This window comes from Hyperoodon ampullatus (genome assembly GCF_949752795.1).
Source record: "Hyperoodon ampullatus genome assembly, chromosome: 18".
Classification (NCBI taxonomy): Eukaryota; Metazoa; Chordata; class Mammalia; order Artiodactyla; family Ziphiidae; genus Hyperoodon; species Hyperoodon ampullatus.
The window spans coordinates 53,155,404-53,177,238 of record NC_136931.1 but is presented as its reverse complement, the minus strand read 5'-3'; the positions used below and the strand labels follow the sequence as shown (position 1 = coordinate 53,177,238).

General features: G+C 55.4%; 1 protein-coding gene across 2 annotated transcripts in view; it reads right to left on the bottom strand.

The window, feature by feature from the left end:
• The window catches only part of MARK4 (microtubule affinity regulating kinase 4), a gene marked incomplete at its 5' end in the record, with an annotated part of 30,026 nt that extends 14,778 nt beyond the window's left edge, over nt 1-15,248 (bottom strand). For both annotated transcript variants that reach the window (XM_079723610.1, XM_079723611.1), the window contains 8 exons: nt 2,888-3,124; nt 5,438-5,494; nt 6,706-6,776; nt 6,857-6,922; nt 7,657-7,705; nt 7,803-7,856; nt 10,489-10,689; nt 15,198-15,248. In XM_079723610.1, the coding sequence (XP_079579736.1) occupies nt 2,888-3,124; nt 5,438-5,494; nt 6,706-6,776; nt 6,857-6,922; nt 7,657-7,705; nt 7,803-7,856; nt 10,489-10,689; nt 15,198-15,248 (786 nt within the window). The remainder of the gene's footprint in view (nt 1-2,887; nt 3,125-5,437; nt 5,495-6,705; nt 6,777-6,856; nt 6,923-7,656; nt 7,706-7,802; nt 7,857-10,488; nt 10,690-15,197) is intronic.
• Between the last annotated feature and the right edge of the window lie 6,587 nt (nt 15,249-21,835).

The following is a 21,835-nucleotide window of genomic DNA, read 5'->3' as shown; positions in this document are numbered from 1 at the left end:
GGGCTCTAGGCGTGCGGGCCTCAGCAGTTGTGGCACATGGGCTCAGTAGTTGTGGCTCACAGGCTCTAGAGCGCAGGCTCAGTAGTTGTGGCGCATGGGCTTAGTTGTTCTGTGGCACGTGGGATCCTCCCGGACCAGGGCAAGAACCCGCGTCCCCTGCATTGGCAGGCGGAGTCCCAACCACTGCGCCACCAGGGAAGTCCCCGCAAGTGTTTTAATACTAGGTTTACAAAAGGGGAGGAGAGAGGGGCATCCTGCCCCCCATCCCCCATCTGTCTTTCCAAAAAGCTATGAGGCCCTGGCAGTTTCAAAGAATGAGCACTGATTTATATGCTGACTTTTTTTTTTTTCAAGGGCCTTTTAGAAGGGCCCTGCCAAGGTTATGAAAGAAAAAATAAACTCCACGCTCCATGGCATGGCAGACTAGGGACAGCCCCTTCCATCCTGAATAAAGAACTGAGGTAGCCAGAAAATGGAGGGTAGGATGAATGCGGGAAGGGGTCTCTTGGGGTGGAGCCCTCTGCCAGGGCCTGGGCTGGGAGCTCCCTCCGGGGGCCTTCTCCTAAAAGGGCTGGAGGAGGCCTGTGCCTGGGGAGCCTGCAGATCATCGCAGCCTGAAGGGTCGTGAATATTTCATAGTAATGAGGATCGCTTTCAGACCGCTCACCCGGTGCTGGGCAGCGTTCTCAGTGCTTTACACATATGACATCTGTGTTCACAAGGATGCTGTGAAGCAGGGTTAGGACGCCCCGTTTTCCAGACGAGGAAACTGAGGCCCAGAGAGGTTAAGTCACTTGCTCTGGGACTGTGCAGCCAGAAAGTGGCAGGGCCAGGGTTCAAAGCCAGGCAGTCAAGCCCCGGAGCCTGTGCTGTGTAACCACCACTCCACGCCACCTCTGTCACGTGCTGCTGAGAAGTAGCCGTCAGGCCACTGACACCACCACCAGGGCAGCTCCCAGCGTGACATCCTGGGCAGATGCCAAGTCCCTGTGAAGGGCTTCACACACCCAGTCTGGCTGTAACTGTCCCCATCTTTCAGGTGGGGAAACGGAGGTTCAGAAAGGGACTTGTTCAATGTCACTCAGCAAGGAAATGACAGAGCAGGGATCTGCCCCCAGCTGCCTGTCTCCTTCACCCAGCAAGGCTTGGGGTGCCTGGCGGGGAAACTGGGACAACAGGAGGTGACAAGGGCCTGGGGCAGGTGAGAGGCAGGTCTGGCCCTTTGGAAAGTTCTCTTGGCTTCATGCTTGGGGCTCAGAAAGATTATTCTGTGATCTCAGCAAGTCCTTGAATCGCTGCTGTGAGGTTGGTACCCTAGGGTCCTCACTGAACAGAGGTGGAGACTGAGGCTCGGCGGAGTTGGCTGCTTGGCCAATGCCACTGTGACGAAGGGGTCCCCTTCCTCATCACTCAGGGCTCTGCTGGCCTGTCCTCGGCAATGACCTCCCTGATCCCCTGACGGCGCCTCACGGCCGCATCAAGCAGCCTGAGCACTCCCGCTGAGGAATTCCCACCCAAAATGCACCACCTGGATCCAAGCGTGAGGACACACTGTGCAGCCCGGACTGAGGAAGGTGCTTTCTGCAAGATGACTGGCCTGAACTCATCACTGCCATGCCATGGAAGACAAAGAATGGTGGAGGGACTGTTGCAGATGAAAGGAGACTAGAGACAGGACAACAGAACGCCATGAGGGCGCCTGAGCGGATGTTGGAGCAGAAGACATGGTTGCCAAGGATATTCTCGGGATGACGGATGCAACCCGAGCATGGGCCATGGGTTAGAGCCAGGAACACATCAGCGCTGGATTTCGTGAGCGTGATCGTGGATGGGGAAAGGCCGCGTCTCATGAGATCCCTGCTGTATGCAGCCTTTAGGGATGAAGGGACATTGTGTCTACAACTGATTCCCATGTGTTCCATCAGTAATGGTGATGACAGCGGTACCACGAGCTTATATAGACACTCACATGGCACATGTGGCCGCAGGCAACCGGAGCATCTCCTGAAAGGTACACACCTGTCCCCTGTTCTAGGCTGACAACTTCTCTGTTGACTGGCAATGTTTCAGAATAAAAAGTTCAAAGGGAAAAAAAAAAATCCGCCCCAACACTACAACTCACCCCACGCTTCCCACCCCCTTCCACAGAACTAGCCAGCATCTAGCGTGCTATATATTTTGCTTATTATTTTATTTTCTGCCTGGCTCTGCTGCAAGAATGTCAGTCCATGAGAGCAGGATTTTCTGTTTGTTTGTTTAAGTGCACCCTTCAACGGCTTTCAGTATATTCACCGCGTTGTCGCAACCATCACCAGAATCCGTTTTAGAACATGGGCATCACCCCCAGAAGAAACTCTGTAGCCCAACTCCCCCTCCTCCCTAGTCTTAGGCAACCACTGATCTGCCTTCTGTCTCTGTGGATTTGCCTATTTTGGACATTTCATAGAGGGGGACCCCACAGCGGGTGGTCTTTTGTGACCAGCTTTTCCCACTTAGCGTGTTTTCAAGGATCGCCTGGGGAGCAGCATGGATGAAGGCAGGGGTTTCTGTCTCTTTTGCTCACCCTGTGTCAGCAAAACTTAAAACAGAGCCTGACCCGTGGACGGGAAGCAATAACTATGTACTGAGTGAATGAGTGAGTGAGCGGGATTTGAACCCAAGCCTGCGGGCGGCCACGCCCACACCCTGAACCCCGACACAGCCTGGTCCACTTGGGCTGGCCGTGCGGCTGTGGGGACCTGGGTCCTCCCTGACCCCCGTCATGCCCTGTGACCTCGGCCCCACCCCTCCAGCCCTCTGCAGAGCAGGTGCTTGAGGGCCCGACCGTGAGGGCCAGAGAGACCCTCCCCGGGGGAGTCGCAGCCCCCGTGCCAGCCCCGCCCAGCACCTTGAGGTTGTGGCCGTCGAAGGGCAGGGAGCCACTGACGAGGGTGTACAGGATGACGCCGAGGCTCCAGATGTCCACCTCCGGCCCGTCGTATTTCTTGCCCTGGAACAGCTCCGGGGCGGCGTACGGGGGGCTCCCGCAGAACGTGTCCAGCTTCGAGCCCAGCGTGAACTCGTTGCTGAAGCCGAAGTCGGCGATCTTGATGTTGGCCTCGGCGTCCAGCAAGAGGTTCTCGGCCTGCGAGGCAAGGAGAGGGCAGAGGGTGGACGTGTGCGGCGCCAGAGCCAGCGGACCTGGTCTGACTGTGGCCCTGCCCCTTATTCCCTGTGTGACCTTGGGCAGTGACTTTACCCCTCTGGGCCTGGTTTCCTCATCCATAAGGTGGGGATAAACATAGTCCCCACCTCAGAGGGACGTTTGAAAATTAAGTGAATTATTCCGTGAAAAGTCCTCGAACCATATTTCATGCCGAGTAAGCGCTATATAACGTTAGCTCTATTATCCCGTGTGGCCTGCAGAGCCGGAAGTCCTCAGGCAACCTCCAGCCCTTCGCAGAGCCTCAATTCACCCAGCAGAAAAAAAATGAGGACGGATCGCTCAAGACTTACAAAAATGAAAACAATCATTTTATATAATATTTATTGTGCACCTACTATGCGCCGGGCTTTTAGACTATCATTTTTAAGAGTGGCTACATACAGTGGGGTTAAAGTACAGATTCCGGAAGACTCCTAGCTTCAAATCCCAGCTCCACCACTCACTTACTGTGTGACTTTGGGTGGATTACCAGCTCTCTCTGTGCCTCAGTTTCCGATGTGTAAACCGAAGGGTCATTATAGCACCTGCCTCATGGGCGGATGCAGGGTTAAGTGGAAAGTGCTTACCACAGCACATGGGACAGAGTCAGCACTCAAGAAATACTTTGTACTGTTATAAGGTTTTGTCTATTTTTGGTGGCACGTGTTTGTTATTTGCCATTTCATGGGGGAGGGAACTGAGGCTCAGGGAGGCCACCTCATGCCCACAGCACGGAAGTGGCAGAGTTGGAATCCAAAAGAGGCCTGCCATCTCCACAGCCCGCGCGTGGAAGGAGCCTCCGGCATCCCGCCTCTTCCAGCTTGTTGACTACAAATTGATGCATGAACCCACCCTTCAGACTTGCTGCCCGTGCCTCGCCCCTCCCTACCACCGCGCTTCCCTAGCCCAGCGTCTCGGGCTTCCTCCCGGTCTCCCTACTTCCTGGTGTATTTCAGTACCAGCCTTCCCCACCTCTGGCCCAACGAAGGGATAGAACCCACACAGACACACACTCCAGAGGGATCCTCCCCAAACCTCCATCTACTGGCATCTCTGTCTTGCTCAGTGGTGACACTCCCCCTCGTGGCATTTGGGGCTCCGCAGTTCAGCCCCAACCTCACTTCTGGGTTGGTCCCCGTGGTTGGTCCCCCAGGAGACTGTATCCCCAAATCCCCTTTCAGCCACTTCCAGGACCTTCCACCAGGGAGCGTGCCTCCTCCAGGTTGTTCACCATGGATTCCACCCCCCACCCCCACCCCGCAGAAGCCTCCGACGTGCCTCCTCATGGGGTTGTGTGTGGGGACATCGGGGCAGTACAGAGAGAGGGAGTGCTTCAAAACGTCTACAGCAATTTGACAGTGGAATTTTATGTTTTTTAAATCTATTAATAATCATCTTAAAAATCGGGCTTGTATTTTGCACATCTTTTACTTTTCCTTTCATTTTTATTATACTTTACCGAAGTACCTGTCCACAGTGGATTGGGCATTGAAAATACTCAAACAAACCTGGTCCTTTGCTACAGAAACCTTGAGAAGCACTTCCTTAAGTACTTAGACCAGGGCCTGGGACACAGTAGATGCTCAAGAAATCACGGTGAAGACAACAGACAGCTTGATTCGCACCAGACAAACGTTTCTCTCGCTGGTCTAGGACGGGAAGTCCTGAGACAGGAGGTTCTCTCTGGGTGGGGCTGTGGAGCAGGGGCCCTGGGACAAGGAGTTGCCCCTGCTCAGCTCGGCCAGGCAATGGGGGTAGGGCGGCGGAGGGGGAGGCCCTGCTGAGTCCCTTCCCCGAGGGGCACTAGCCCTCCCAAAGGTCCTTCTCAAGTTCAATGATGCCTGTGATTCTAAGACCCTGGGGGCTGTGTGACTCTGGGGCTCTAAGATCTCAATTCTTGAAGTTTCCTGAATATTCTGAAGTCTCCCGGAGGCTCTGGGAGTGACTAAGTCTTTATTGCATTCCAGTGACCTTGTCCGGGACCGCATGTAATAGTCTGAGGCTGTTCCGGGGACACTTTGTTTCTTTTCCCTTTGTTCCCTCCTCCTGTCCCCATCCCCCACCCGCTCCCCCATCAGCTGGCCTTGTTTTTGCCACAAAAGCTTGGGAAAAAGTCAAGGGGCTCTGGATGCTGAGGGAGGAGCACGAAGACAAAAGGAAGGAGAACATGGTGGAGGGTACAGGGCACCCCAGGGGATGGGGGGGCGGTGCTGGGGACAGGCAGGGGTCTGTGGGCTGAGCTGGGAGGCTCACCTTCAGGTCCCTGTGTACAATGTTTTTCTGGTGACAGTAGTGCACAGCCGATACAATCTGGAGGCGAGGGGAGAGGAGAGGAGGGGGGGTCAGTTACTTACGGTTCCCAAACCCCTCGGCCTCCCTCAGAGACCCCATGAACCCGCCCCTCAACTGAGCTCTGGACTCCAGGCCTCCCCAAGCACAGGTTGTGATGCTGGTGCCATTCCCCACCTCCCAATTCGGCCACAGCAGGAAATGATGTGGGACCTGCACAGACACACACCTCCACCCGGACACCTGGACATCCTCGTACCCAGACATCGGGACACCCTCCCAGCACGGACATCAGCACCAAGACAACAGGACTGGCCCCTCCTGACTTTCACATCAAGAAACACGCATGAGAACATCGCACAGCTATAGACAGACACGTGGCCCAACATTCCAGGGCTTAAGCCCCGCGCACCCAGCCCAGCTGCGTCCAGCAGCTGGACAGTCCCGGACCAACACCCTCGCTCAGATCTCTTCACCCACCAAACCCTCACACCTGAAGGCCCTCTCACCCATCTGGGCACCCTCCCTGCCACACACTTGGACATTCACACACCTTCTTATCCACCTGGACATCCTTGCACCATATACTCTCTTGCTCACCAACCTATGTGCCCACACCTGGGCATCCTCCCTGCCACACATCTGAAACAACAAGCACCTTGTTACATCTGAAACATCTGTAACACATCTGAACATCTGTAACACATCTGAAACACATCTGCCACACATCTGAAACAACAAGCACCTTACCCACACACCCGGGCACCCACATCTGCGTGCCCTCTTACCCACAAACTTAAGATACCCACACTTGGGCCTCCCTCACCCATACACCCCAGCTGCCATATGCACTTTTACCCACACAGCTACACACCTATATACCTGGGTACCCACACACCTACACTCACACACCTCAGCACCCTGGCACCTGTGTGCCCTCTCAGGCACACTCTTATATACGGGGCACACCTTCATACCCACACATCTGACACTGGCACACCTGGGCACTCTCATGCCCACCCACCTGGGTACCTGCATTCCCTCCATCTAGGTATCCTCACACCTGGGCATCTGCATGCCCACAGCCACCCAGCTCTCCACCTTCACCCCCACCCTGCCGTAAGCCACGCCCCCAGGTCCTTGGACAGCCCAGACCCACACCCAGCAATCAGACCCTCGTGCCCAGGGACTGCGGCTCCCCTCCCAGCCCCACCCGCAGCTGTGACCCCAACCTGTCGGAACTTGGCTCGAGCTTCCTTCTCCTTCATGCGGCCGTGTGACACGAGGTAGTCAAACACTTCTCCTGCAGGGCAGAGGCCGAGCGGGGTCAGGGCAGGGCACGGGGGGGCGCAGAGAGAAGGGCGGGGAGGGGAGGAGCCTCACCAGCACTTGCATATTCCATCACCAGGTACAGTGTCTTCTCTGTCTCGATCACCTCGAAGAGCTTCACTGCAATGGCCAGGGGATGGGGACGGGGAGTTACAAGAGAAGAGACCCCTCACCCTCCACCAGCACTTGGTAACTGCGCATGGGCTGACCCTAACACCCCTGACTCAAGAACACTCGATGGCTCCCTGCTGACGGCAAGCTTTTCCAAATTCCCTGGCCCCACTTCACCACCTTCCCACTTTCTCACAAGAATGTCAGCTCTATGAGGCCAGGGGTTTGTACCTGTTTTCTTTACCGCTGTGCCCCAGAGTCTGGCACACAAGCAGCCCACTCAATAAGTATTCACCGAGTATATATAAACAAATGGATGAATAAAGGCTACGGCCACATTCAGGCCAGGCTAAATCCTGCTTCTTTTGTAAAGACCCCACTCTCTCCACACTGCCTAATGATAATGACAATGACAATGGATGCTGCTGATGACAATAATCAGATCAGCTCCCACAGCTTAGCTCCGAACTAAGTGTTCTGCATGCATGACCTTACCCAAGCCTCGCAATGACCTTGAAGTAAGCCCTCTTATCACCACCCCACCCCCCCGCTCCAGAGGAGGAAACTGAGGCTCAGAGAGGTTGAGTGACTCACCCAAGGTCACACAGCCAGGGAGCAGGGATACTGCTACGAAAAAACAGGTCTTTCTAATTACTGTAACGGCCAGTTCTCTCCTCCCCCGACTCTCTTTTCCCAAGTTCCCTGGTTGGTATCCACCGAGCCCGCTCCCTTCCCCTCCTCACCGATGTTGGGGTGGTTTAGGCCCTTCATGATACGGACTTCTCGGAACAGCTGGAAGAAAGGAAGAAAGAGAAAGATGAGGGTGGGCCGTTTCAAGGACCCTCTTCCCAACCTTGCCCCTGCCCTGCTGCCTCTCCCTGGGCCTCACCTTCTGCAGGCTGCTGGGGTTCAGCTGGGTTTTATCGATGATCTTGATGGCGACCTAGAGACGGAAGAAAGGGGGGAAAGGTCTAGGTACCACAGGCCCTCGAGCTGGGAAAGGTTCCCCCAACCCAGATCACCCTAGGATATCCTTCCTTTGTCCCTTTTCAGAGAAAGCTCTCAACCTGGGCCATTCTTAGTGGATGTGGGCTCTGAGCCTCATGACCTTTGCACATGCTGTTCTTACCATGTCCAGTGCTACCCTTACTTCTGCAGGGAAATATATCCCCTATACCACCATGGGGCCTGGGTGGGGCGGTGGGGCAGCTCCAAGGGTCTGTGTGAGTGAGTGTGAGGGTGACTGAGACCTTGAGGGGGCCCCTCTGGGAGGGCATCTCAGACCATTCACCTATCAACATCTTTGTTTTGAAGGCACAAACTGTGGAACAAGAAATAATAACCAGACCTCACATCTACTGAGCAGTCACACGGGCCAGGCCCTGGTCTATGCGCTTTACAAATGAGAACTCTCTTAATCCTCACAACAGCCCTATGAGATTATCCTCGTTTTACAAATGGGGAAACCGAGGCACAGAGCTGTTCAGTCACTTGGCCAAGGTTACTTGGCTGGTAAGTTTGTGGGCTTGGATTTGAACTTATGCAGTCTGACAGTCAACCTCTTTTTTTTTTTTTTTTTTTTTTTGCGGTACGCGGGCCTCTCACCGCTGCGGCCTCTCCCGTTGCGGAGGCTCCGGACGCGCAGGCTCAGTGGCCATGGCTCATGGGCCCAGCCGCTCTGCGGCATGTGGGATCTTCCCGGACCGGGGCACGAACCTGTGTCCCCTGCATCGGCAGGCAGACTCTCAACCACTGCGCCACCAGGGAAGCCCCCAGTCAACCTCTTAAACACTTAAAATCTGTAGATAGCTCTGAAAGAGCTTTGAGGTAGTCATCATGGGGGAAAAATCAGAACGTTACTGAATCCTCTTTGTACTTATCCTGAAGTTTAGTTAAGTTTTTATTTTGAATTTCAAACTGGGGTACAGCACTACAAAAGCCATAATCCAGCTTAGGTCTTTAGTTTTCCCAAAGGGTTTTGGGGTCACCCCCCCAATCACCCCAGATCCACTGGATTACAGAACTCTTCCCTCAGGAGGCTCTGTTCTTTTAGAAAACCCTGGAATCACGTTCAAGACCACAGGAGAGGAACAATGTGCTCTTTGTGGGGGAAGAGGGTCCCTTAGCTTTCTTCATATTTTCACAAACGAGTTTTTAATCTTGTCAAGCACTTTTTATGCCAGTATTGAGATGATCATATGGTTTCTGCCCTTGAATCTGTGAATGTGGCGAAGTACATGAATAAACTGTCAATTTGAAAAGAGCTGTGCATTCCTCGGATAAACCCAGCTTTGTCACCACACAGCTTTCTTTAATTGATCTGTCAGGTTCTTTTTGCTAATATTTTGTTTAAGATTTTTGGACCTACATTCACATGTAAGACGGGCCCACAATTTTATGCCTCATCTGGCTTTGTTGTCACCAAAGAGCACATAAAATGTGTCTGGCAGTGGAACCTCTTTCTTTAGTCTCTGGAGATATTAGCATAAAAATGAAATGTTTGGTACAATTTGCCCATAAAACCACTGGGGCCTGGTGACTTTTGTATGTATGGCACAGACAGCGTGAGGGCAGGATGAATTGCTCCAGTTACTTTCTCTAAAATTGAAAGAGGTGCAGAGGGGTCATAAACCCACCCACCATCTTTTTTTTCCCCATTAAGTGTGAGTTAGATGCGTCCTCTCCCTTTCTGCAATAATGTTGCCATACTCAGTACCTATACCCATCCTGGAAGGCCAAGTGGGGAGAGTGAGACTGTGGAGACATGAATAAATCTCTTGTGTTCTCAATCAAGATCACTGGAAGATTTGGTGGGACTGAAGTCCACCATTAAAACAGGGAGGTGGGGCTCCCCTGGTGGCGCAGTGGTTGAGGGTCCGCCTGCCGATGCAGGGGACACGGGTTCGTGCCCTGGTCCGGGAGGATCCCACACGCCGCGGAGCGGCTGGGCCCGTGAGCCATGTCCGCTGCGCCTGCGTGTCCGGAGCCTCCGCAACGGGAGAGGCCGCAGCGGTGAGAGGCCCGCGTACCGCCAAAAAAAAAAAAAAAAAAAAAAACACAGGGAGGTGGCCTAGGTTTAGATACAAAAACCATATGAATTCTTAGAAACACTACACATGGCTTGCCTGTGATCTGAGACAGCCCAACAATTTCAGGGATACCTGAAGTTGGCTCCCTTTTCCTACTTGAGTTGTTCTGGCAAAATGTGAGATGTTCTATTGTGAGAGTGAGACTTACATGTGGTCACAAAGCAAAGTGAGGGCCAAGCCCGACCTCTCCCTACCTCCCACCACGTGCCAGGGCTGCAGGATTCTTTTTTTTTTTTTTTTTTTTTTTGCCGTACGCGGGCCTCTCACTGTTGTGGCCTCTCCCGCTGCGGAGCACAGGCTCCGGACGCGCAGGCTCAGCGGCCACGGCTCACGGGCCCAGCCGCTCCGCAGCATGTGGGATCTTCCCAGACCGGGGCACGAACCCGTGTCCCCTGCATTGGCAGGCGGACTCGCAACCACTGCGCCACCAGGGAAGCCCAGGGCTGCAGGATTCTGCCCCGAGCCCCGCCCTCTCCCCTCACTCACCTCCCGGCCCGTAAGGATGTGGCGGGCCAGCTTGACTTTGGCAAAGTTGCCCTTCCCGATGGTCCTCAGCAGGCGGTAGTTGCCTACATGGGGCTGCTCTTCAGGACAGGAGGCGATGGAATTCCGGCAGCGGGCACCCAGGGAGCGGCTGGACCAGGACGGTCCCTTGTCCGAGGAACGGCCAATGCCCAGGGTGCCATGCTGGGCGGGGGAGACGGAGCATGAGAGGTGAGCAGCGCCCATCCAATCCACCTGTGCGCTGGGGCGGTTAACTCCAGCCATGGCCCCTGGTCCCCTCGTGGCGCTTTTCAAACCCACGTCAGAGAGAAGGCTTTGGGTCCCCCATCTTTCTCTGCGAAAAGACACCTCCGAGAACAAAGATGCTGGGGCTCCCCCAACTCTGCAGCACCTGGGACCCCAGATAGCAGGTCTCTTCTTCACCCCTCCCTGCAATCAGTCTACCCACCCCCCCAACTTCCTTTTCTAATTACTAGAACCTTCATCAGCTCCAAGATATCGTGTTCTAATGCTGCGGCCCTCAACCCCCATCAACACCGACTCAGCCTGGACTCCACCCTCTACCCCAACCCTCACTGCTTCCAACATTCCACCTGATCCATCACTGTCCCCATCCAGCCCCCCAATTCTATGGCAAGCACATATTTCAACACCTGACTTCCAGTTTACTGCCTACAATGCTTTCTTCTGATCCTCACTGCCCCAAATTCTACTCCAAACACTCTAACCAACCGTCTTTCATTTCGCCCTGACACTGTAGCCCCACACTGTCAACCTTCCTTCTGTGGGAAACTTTGTTGCATCCTCGCTGGGGTGGGCATGGGGCGGCACCGCCCTGTGAATCCATCGGCGCCCTCACCCGCTGACTCCCACGCTACACCACGCTCTGTCCCCGACGTTGTGTTCCTGCCATCCTGTCCCTCCTGGGCCTCTCTCCCCCGCAGGTCACCTGCCTGCTCCCGGCTATCCTGTCCTGATTGTGAGCCCCAGGGACTGTGCCTCCCTTTTAGCGCTGGGGCCCAAGGTGTGGGTGACAGAGGCCCCAGCCAAGACGGCTCTGCTCAGACCCTGGGCTGTCCCTGCGCCCTTCCCAAGGCTGGGGGTGGGACACAGGAGGACACAGGGAGCTGAGGAAGACAGAAGGCCAGGTAGGCAACGAAGAGGAGGACCCGGGCTGCTCCTTGCAGGGATCTGCCGGGCCACTTAACAGTGATGAGGATCACCATTTAATGAGCACTGGCCATTAAGGCACCATCATTCCCATTTTATAGGTAGGGAAACTGAGGCTCAGAGATGGGACCTGAACCCAGACAGTTTACCCCAGAGTTGATGTCTTCACCGCTACTGTGCCACACTGTCTCACACTCCTGTCATTTTTATTAAGTAAGCTTTACTATTGGCCAAATCCTGGGCATTAAAGCACCTCATCTGCATTTAATTCCTACAGTAGCCCAATGAGGGTGGCACCTGTATCCCCATATTCCAGAGGTGAAACTGAGGCTTGCAGCGAGACGGTGCCTTGTCAAGGTCACACAGTTCATTCATAAGCAGCAGAAAGGTAATGCTCCCCACAAGGGGCAGAAAGACAGCCGCCACTGCTGGAGCCCTACTGCCTACTGTGCCTTCACCTGACTTCCAAGGTGGGTCCAGTTGTGATCCGCGCTCTCCACATGGGGACCCTAAGGCCGAGGGCAGGGTTAAGCACCTTGGCCAAGGTCACAGGGCAGAGGGAGCAGAGTGCCTAGGATTCGAACCCGGGTCTGCCGACTCCTGAGCCCCCAGCTCCTTCCCACATCCCCCACCGGGCTGCTCACAACCCCAGGCCTCCTTCCCGGGGAGGGCAGGAAGGGAGGTGGAGATCCTGGCAGATAAGACCTCTGAGTCTCACCCAGATAAGGGCTTGGAGAAGAATCCCCAGCAGGTGGTACGAGGGGAGCCAACTGGGGCTGGGTTGGCAGTGTGGCCGAGGGACCCCTGCAAGGGGCAGCTGGGGCAGTGGGTGACAAGGCCCTCAGGGGCCGGGGGCGGGAGCTAAATTGGCCGGCACCACCAGCTGGCCTGGCTCCCTCCCGCCGGCTGGTGCCCCAACCCTGGGTCTGTTGCTAGGGAACCTCCAGAGAGGTTGGGTGGTGGGGGGCCTGGAATTTGGGGTGGGGGAGCATGACCCCACATGGCTGTCATCATGGTAACCAGGTGGCAGAGGAGGGGGCTATGACCTCAGATTCCAGACGGAGACAGGTGACCCTCTGCCAGGACTGACAAGCAGGTCTTACAGACTGGAGCTGGGAGGAGAGGGGAGAATTAGCCTTCCCGAAGTCCCCATGATGCACAAATCTGAACAATAAGGGGAGGAGGAAGTGCTCGTACAAGCCCTGTTTTCCGGATGAGGAAACTGAGGCTCAGAGAGGGGAGGTAACCTGCCTGAGGTCACACAGCTAGGGAGGGACAGAAACTAGATTTGAACTTACGCTTCTCTGAAAAATCAAAGTCATAACAACAACAATAATAAAAATAGCAGCTCCAATAGGCCTGGCCCCGTGCATCTTGCTCCCATAATCTCTTTGGCTCCTTATAACGTCCCTAACAGGGAGGTGCTACCATCAACCCCATTTAGAGGTGAAGAAACTGAGGCTCTGAGCAGGGAGTGGGTCTGCAAGCTCACATAACAACTAATGACGGCCCTGGGTTGAGGATCCATGACCGTCTGACTCATATCCACAGTCACAATAGCAGCGAACATGTGTGGAGTGCATCCTATGTGTCAGGCTTTGCCCCTATCATCTCGACTAACCCTCTGAGGGACTCAAGCCATCACCCCATTTTGCAGGGCAGGAAACAGGCTCAGAAAGCGAGAGCCGGTTGCCTGAGGCCACAGTGCAAAGTGGCTGGCGGAAGCAGCACTGGAACCCAGGCCTGTGGGCTCCCTGTCACTTTCTGGAGTGACTGGGGTGGGGTGGGGGAGAGGTGGGTTTCTCATCGAAGACTCCAAATCAGAGTCTGGCCCACAGGATGATGGGTCGTGATGGCAGTGGTGGTGGTGATGGGGGATCTCTATGAGGCAGGGTCCTACAAGATGAAAGGACAGAGACAAATCTCTCTGGTGGGGATCTGGGGTGAGGGTGGCTGAGGATTGGCAGGGACCTGGCAGAAGGCCTGGAAAGGGACGAAGACTCCAGCTGGGGAGGAGTCTGGCATTGGTTGGTGGGAGGGTCTTTTGAAGCAGTGAGAATAACCAGAAACCAGGGAAATGGTGGGGCGGGGGGGTCCTCTCTGGGATTGTTCCTGGCTGTGGTGTAGGGACAGGGCGGTCTGGGAATAGTGGGAAGGGTCCAAGCCATGGAACAATGGAAGTGAGGAGCCAAGGATACCTGAGCCAGGGGCCTGGGTCTTGAGGAAACTCCTAGAAGTCAAAGAAAGGGGTTTCTAGGAGCACTCCTTGGAACCAGAGAAAAGTCCAGGGGCCTGAAATCCTGAGGAAGGGGCTTCCCGGGCAAGGGGCAGATCCAAGGAATAAAGGCTGAGCCTTGTGGGGGTCGAGAGGCCTAGGAACTTGGGGAGAAAGCTCCCAGCGGACAGACCCCAAGAGAAGAGGGCTTAGAGCCAGGGCAAGACCAGAGGCTTCAAATCCAGGAGTTTTCTGGAAGAAGGATCTGGGGCCAGGCCTTGTGAGCTGGGGAAGGACTGTGAGGCTGAGGAGGGGGTTCCCCTGGGAGGCCAGACCCCTGGCAAGGAAGGGGGAGGCCCTGGGCAGCGGAAGGGACGGGGGCCTGGAGATCTAAGGGATGAGCTAGTATCCTGTGAGGAGGGGCCTGGCCTAGGAGCAGGGTCAAGGGGTTGGGGGCTTGGAGAGGGGGCTTGCCTGAAGTGGAGAAGTTGATACAGGGAGGATGAGGCCTGGAGGCAGACTGGTTCAGGGCCTAGAAATCCGAGACTGAGCTGGGGGCCTGGAAGTTGGAGGCCAAGGCTTCCTGGGAGAGGAAGAGACCAGAGAGGGTCTGGGGGGATCTGGGGGGACTGGAGATGCTGGGAATCCAGGGACAGGGCTGCTTGGAAGATGGGGACCAGGCCTGGAAGTGGAGAGACCTTGAACAAGGTAGAAAGGACCCTCGGCCCAGGAAAGGTGGAACCGGCTTCCTGTGAGGGGGTGCCCACGGGAGCCGGGAGGATCCCGGAGGGCCAGAAAGCTGGGAATGAGAGGACGGGGGATCCTGGGGAGCCCGGCACCCAGATCCAGACGGGGAAGGCCAGAGGCAGAGGCAGGACTGGGCCAGGCCTTCCTGGGAGAGGGCCGGGGCTGGGCCTTAGGGTCAAGAGCCCGGCAAATCCGGGAGGGGGTCAGTTGTCGGATGCGGGAGGCCTGGAGGGGAAGGGGTTTAAGAACCCGCTGGAGAAGGGAGGGGCTCCTGCAAGGCAGGGGAGGGGGCTTCCTGGAGGGAAGAGACCCGAGCGGAAGCGGTCTGCAGAGGGACAAGACAGGGGTCCCGCGAGAGGGGCGCCCCCAGGGGTCGGGCTGGGCTGAGGAGTGGGGGAGGGTCGAGAGGCCTGGAAGTCCGGGCGGGGGTCGGTGGGTGGCGAGCCAGGCCGGGCCGGGGAAATAAGGGTAGGGGCTCGCGCGGCGAGGGACACAGCAGGGCGAGGGGTCCGGCGGCCGGACCCAGCCGGGGCTCCCCAAGGGGCCGGGCCCCACTCACCGTGTCCGAGTTCCGATCGTTGCCCGGGGCCAGAGCCGTCCGCGAAGACATTTTCTCCGGGTCTCGGGGGACTGGGCGGCCGGGTCGGTGGGGGGGGTGGGGGTCCCGGGGTCCCCTCTCTTCCCCTCCCCCCCCGCCGGCCTGGGGACGCGAGCTCAAAAGCTGGGCGCCGTGGACACCCGGGTTCGCGCCGTGGGAGAGGGGGCAGGGTGGGGCAGGGAAGGGGATGCCGAGGGTCCTAGTGGCCCCGCACAGCGGGGGCCCGGGGCGCCATGGGGGCGGCGGGCAGGCGGGCGGGCGGGGGCCGGGGAGGGGGCGCGGAGCCGGCCCGGGCGGCGGCGGAGGGAGGCGGTGGAGGGGCCTGGGAGGAAGGGACGTCAGGGGGAGGGGCGGGCAGGGCGGGGCCGCCAAGACCCCGCCCCCTGCCGCCGGCACTTAAAGGCGCAGGCCGGGGCCGGCCGGGGGCTCTGGGGGGCAGAGGCAGGTCTGGGCGCGTTGAGGGGAAGCGTGTTCTCACCAGAGAGTAGAGACTCACCGGAAGAGAAGAAAGAGAAACGCCAAGGCACAGCGCCAGCGACGCAGAGAAAGATACTGAGAGACGCAGAGATAGAGAAGCTCAAAAAGAGAGAGACAAAGAGACACAGGGATAGACAGAGGTGGGGAGAAACACAGAGACACAAAAAGATGAAAAGACAGCCAAAGGACGGAGAGACCAAAAGACAGAGAAAGGCAGAAAGAGGGAGAAACGTAGGGAAAGAGAGACACATACAAAGAGACAGAGTGAGAGATACAGAGACACAGAGAGCGACAGGGACTGACAGACCCACGCACGGAGACAGAGGGAGAGACAGAGATGCAGAGACCCGTGAAGAGAATGGAGACAGGACTGACAGAGAAGCCCTCAGAGGCAAGAACCACGCAGGCAGCGCTGTCCACATTCTCCCTCCCAGCCCCCTCTCCCCAGTCCGGGAAGCTCTGGGGACCGAGGGCTAAGGATGCTGGGGGGATGGTTATGGGCGGAGCCACTGAGGAAGGGTGACCTACCTCTCTAGCAATGCTGCCTCCCACCTCCCAGAAAACTCCAGACCCCAAGGTTGTAGGTTGCAGTCTCCTCCCTTCTGCACCCCAGCTGGGGTCCCAGGGCTCACACTGTCCAGCTCTGTGACTCAGGGCAGGCACTTGCTCTTTCTGGGCCTCAGTTTCACAGTCTATAAAGTGAGGGGGAGGATCTGCATGTTGCTTTCGTAGCGGGGCTGAAGTAGGTGCAGAGGAACTCAGTGCAGGTATTCTCCTGATGGGCAAACTGAGACCAGAGCGGTCAAGGGCGTTGCTGACATCACACAGTGCCCTGGGAACTACGCATTCCCTCTAGATCAGGGTGGGATGAAAGAAAAGAGGGGCATTGTCCTGGCCTGGGAATCACACAGCCGTTGCATGGGACCTATGCCCTGCCCCTGTCTGTTTGAACATCTTCCTGAGCCTCAGTTTCCCTTTCTAAAAAATGGGTGTGACAATAACAGCAGTGTGCTGGAGCCAGCTCAAGCAAGCTGGTTTTTGAAGTCTCAGAGATTTTGGAACTGGTTTTTAAACAGCCATTATTAAAAATTAAATTATGCACACATACAATTAAATAAATTATATTTAAAACAAAGATAATAAATACTCATCACATCCTCATTATTTTACATTTTACTCCCATGCGTGATCCTGAGGTTATTTACATCTATTGTATTCACATAGTGAAACTGCTATGTAAGGGGTGACTGCACATCTCTTCCTCCCGAAACGCTTTCAGTGATGTCATCCTGGTAGCATGAAATTAGCCATGGTGGAATATTTACACCATGGAAATTGGCAAGTGCTACAAAGCAAGGCCTTCCACCCTCATTCCCCAGAGAGCTGGTTGTTACACATTTACCAGTATATCACTGGTTGATACTATCAGCTACATCGACTCACAGAGGCTTCCTCTGTCCAGGCTCTGAGCACTTTATCCTTTCGGCCACACTATGAGTTTGGACCATCCTTATCACCCCCCACTTACAGAGGAAAAACAGCATGCTGAAGGTCACACAGCTGGTGAGCGGCAGGGCTGAGATTTGAACACAAGTTTCGCCAAACTCCACAGCTTGGGCTCTTAACCACTACGGTCCCCTATCCCTGGATGGTAGGTAATAGCAGCAAAGTCTGTCTGCAACAAATTAATGAGACTATGTAAGTAAAGTGCTTCACGTGGGAACAGATTAGAATTTCTTAAATGGGTGATATTATTGTTCAGCAAATGGAGCCTGAGGAGTCTCAGGGAAGGTGGGAGGCAGAGACGGAGGAGTGCAGGATGTTGTTCTAGAAGCTCTGGGATCTCAAGGGTTCTGCGGGATGAGGGGTGGGGTCTTGGGGATAGGGGGCTGAATCAGCCCAATCCCATCCCAGCTCTAGCGCTGAGAGCTGCAGTTCTCCGATATACCACACGGGGGCAGACGATCACCTTCCTATATACGTTTGCCCACCACACTGCGGGGTGCACACTGGCTCCCCACTTCCCAGTATTATCCCCACCCTATTTCCCAGATAGGGAGACTGAGGCTTAAAGAGGGGAGGCTATGACATGGATGAGCCTTAAAAAATTGTGCTTAGCAAAAGAAGCATACAAAAGACCACTTATTGTATGATTCCGTTTATATGAAATATCCAGAATAGGGAAATCCTTAGTGACAGAAAGTAGATTCAGGGTTGCCAAGGGCTGCGGGAGAGAGAGGAGTGGGGAACGACTGCTAACGGGTTACAAGGATTTCCTTCTGGTGACAGTGTTCTGGAATTAGATACTGGTGATGGTTGTCACAACCTTGTGAATGTACTAAAAACCACTGACTTACGCACTTTAACAGGGTGAATTCTATGGCATGTGAATTCTATCTCAATAAAAAAATTAAGTTAAAAAAAAAGAGGGAGAGGTCCAACAGTGGCCACGGCCCATAACAGGCCACTTTGGTTCCAGCTCGGGCTGCCTTCTGATTACCACAGGTCCACACTGATTTGGGGAGGACATAAACTGTCTCTCCCCCTCCCCTCTAGGCCAGCAAACCAGCCCCTTTCCCAGGGCCCATTGTCTGGCAAATCCAATCCTTGAACTGAAGCCTTCAGACCTTGGAATCTTAACCCCTGGTCCACTTATCCCAACCTAATGTCTACAGAGCCCTCGCTGGGGCTGGGGGAAAGCAGTGATCCCTGAGCCCAGCCCCTGACCCCAATGTCAACCCTACCTCATCCCAACCCCAGTTTTGCTGAGGCAAGTGATCATGCTCTCAGGCCAAACACCTGGGATGTTATGCCTGAGCCCCCAAAGGGCCACCTAAACCTAAAACCCAGCCTTAAAAGTCACCCTAATCCTGCATCTCACCCCATCCAACCCCCAAGCCATTCCCAGTCCCAACAGACCTGCCATCTCTATCCCCAACTTCCAGTCCTTAGCTCTGATCTATCCCCATTGGTGCAATCAGTTCACAGATCTTTACTGAGCACCTACTATGTGCCAGGCACGCATCTAGGGATAGCAGATGAACAAGGTAAGCAAAATCTGCTTTGAATTTATATTCGATTGGGACAGTCAGAAAATCTACCAAGGAGACAGAGGAATTTGATCATTTCAGATTGTAGAAGGTGCTATAAAGGAACTGGCAAATCAGAGCAATGTCCCCTGGGGAGAGAGAGTACAGGGCTGGCAGAAGTACTTTTGCTGGTCAGGGAATGTCTCCTTTGAGGAAAGGACTCTGGAGCTGAGACCTGGATGATAACGAGGAGTGGGGGGCGTATGGAGACCTGGCGATGGGGGCTTTTAGGCAGAGAGAACCACAATTCCAAAGTCAAGCCCAGGGTCACCCCCTTAGGGCTCCAATCCCAGCCCCTGGGCCCAGCAGAACCTTCCTTCATGTCTTTACCCCAGAGCAGGGAACGCAAGAGAGAGCTTCGGGCTCACATCCAGCATGGGGTGTCTCCGGGGGTACCCAGGATGGTGTTGTCACCTTGGGAGGTGTGAAGAGCAAGTGCGCGGGGGGTGGGGGTGGGGGGGGGGTGGTGCCAATTCCGGCCTGGGGTTGGGGGCTGAGGGTGGGGACCTGACTGCGGCCTTGTCCTTCTTCCCAGCCCAACCACAGCCTGGCCTAAAAGGGCAGACAGATAACAAGTCCTTCCCGCCCCTGGCCCCAGAGAGGGAGGGGTTTCCTGACAGGAAATTGACCTCCTCTAACCCCCCCCTCCTCAGATCCAAGCTCTCCGCAGTCCTGGCTGAAGTAGCCTCAGGACAGGACAGCAGCACGGACAGAGGGACACTGACAAGGAGGTGAGTCTGTGGGAGGAGGGGGCAGGATTCACACGCCCCTGGGGCCCTCTGAATTGGGGGCTGGACCAGAATTTGGGAGAACGTGTGCCCTGAAGCCAGGAGAGGCTGGGGGCAAAGAGAAACTGTAGGGCCTGACCTCGGGAGGGTGCCAACCAGCAAGAGGGTGGCGGGAGGAGATGGGGGAGCAGGGGAGAGTGCAGGGAAGACTTTGGGGGACTCTGAGGATCTAGGTTGCCAGGGAGTCATGGAGAGCTTGGAACCGCCAAGGGAGAAGAGAGACAAGATGTCATTGGGTGGGAAGCTCTGGGAGTTCAGGTGGGAAGGCTGAGGCCAGAGAGGGATGAGCACCCTGCTCCATCCCCAGGAGGTGGGGTCTTGGCGATGGAGCGGGAACAAGGGTTGGGATGCAGATGGGATGAGGTTGGGAATGAAGATGCGGATGAGCCTGAAACAGGCTGGGCTGGTGACAGAATTGTTTGGGGGCAAGGTCTGGATTGCGGTTGTATTGGACACAATTTGTAAGGGCAGTTCCCTGATACAGACACAGGACTGGAGGTGATGACTTCTGCAAACAGGTCGGCTGGCCGGCAGAGGGTTTGGGACTTTGGGGAAAGGCTGGCAGTGAGGAAGAGGAGGAGGAGCCCAAAGAGGGAAGCTCTGGTGGCCAAGACATCCTGCAGGAGCTGGGAGGCTGGGGGCTTGAGGGATGCCTCGGAAGTGAGTCAGGGGCCGGGCACTGGGAGGCAGACGAGGGGGCTGGAGGGGGCAGGATGTGTTTGCAGAGGTGGGTGTTGGAGCCAGGAAGGGGAAAGACGTCGGGGCCAGTTTTGGGAAAATGTTGCAGCCAGGTCTGAGGATGTTGGAAATGGTTTGAGGGGGATCCAGTTTAGGGGTGGATATGGGAGCCAGGGAGGGAATGTCAAATCTAGCATGGGTGAAAAAAAATCCAGTTTGGGTCATGTTGACTTCAATTGGAGGGAAATTGGAGGCCCCTGTTTTGAGGGGGGAGGTGGACTTTTTTTTGGGGGGGGATGATGGAGCCATTCTGGGGATTAGGCATGTGGAGGCCAGTTTGGAAGATGAAAGACAGAGAAATCAGTGTGTGAATAGTGTGTGTATGGGGAGGGGGGCTGGTATCGATTGCCCACAGCCATGGGGGTTCCAGGCAAGGGTTGCCATGGTGACTGCCTCCCTGGGGGATCGGGGACCATGGAGACTGGAGAGAGGTTGGGACAGTGTTTCTAGAAACAGGAGGCTTGAGAAACAATGGCTAAGGTGTAGAGGGTGAAGTCAGGGAGGGAAGAAGGGGCGCCCCCACCAGGAAAGGAGATGCTCTTGCCCATGGCTCGGCTAACCCAGGGCCCCTGCAGCATCAGCCTTCCTCCCAGGCCCCCCACCCCCACCCCGTGCACTCCTACACCCACTGCCCCATCTTGACCCTGTCCCTAACCTGCTCAGAACCTGTCCCGGTTCAAAACAACCTACGTGTCCAGCCATAGGAGGATGTGTGAACATCCGATCCTTAACACGGACTGGTCATAGTCATACGGTGGAATAGTGGGCAGCGCTTGATTAGTGCCACAGAGACAGGCATAGAAAATCTCACATGTAAAATGTGAGGGAAAAAAAGCAAGATGCAGGGGATACCTGTAGTATGACAGTATTTATGGAGAGCTTGAAACCACGTAAAACAATATATTATTTCTGGATGCCAGTCTGGGGAGGCAGGCACAGGGTCAAAGTCTGCTTGGACGGCTTTCCTTGGGAGAGGGCTAGAGTGGGCGGGATCAGGGAGGGGCTTGGGGGGCTTCAGTGCATTTGCAACGCTTGATTCTTAGTTCCCAGACCAGGGATTGAACCCGCACCCTTGGCAGTGAAAGTGCAGAGTCCTAACTACTGGACTGCCAGGGAATTCCTGCAATGCTTGATTCTTAAAACAAAACAAAACAAAAAAGAACCCAAAAGAGCAAATGCTTGCATTAGATGCAGCTACTAGGATCATAAGCACAGGGGTGTTTATTAAATTTATTTTCTATAGTTTTCTGAACATTTGGAATCTTTCATCATTTTCAAAAGCGCCCTTCTATAGTTCCCAGCGCCCTCAGGAGAAAGTCCAAGCCCTTCCTTAATGGTTTTCAAGGCCCTGCGCGGCCTGCTCCTTGCTGAGCTCTCCGTTTTGACTTATCATTCCTCCTCTCCCACAAGGAATGAAGTCCTTGTCTCCTTCCTTTGTTTCCTGTTTAGCACCCACTCATTACCAGAGTGCCTGCCCCGGGAGCTGGGGACACAGTGGTGACCCAGA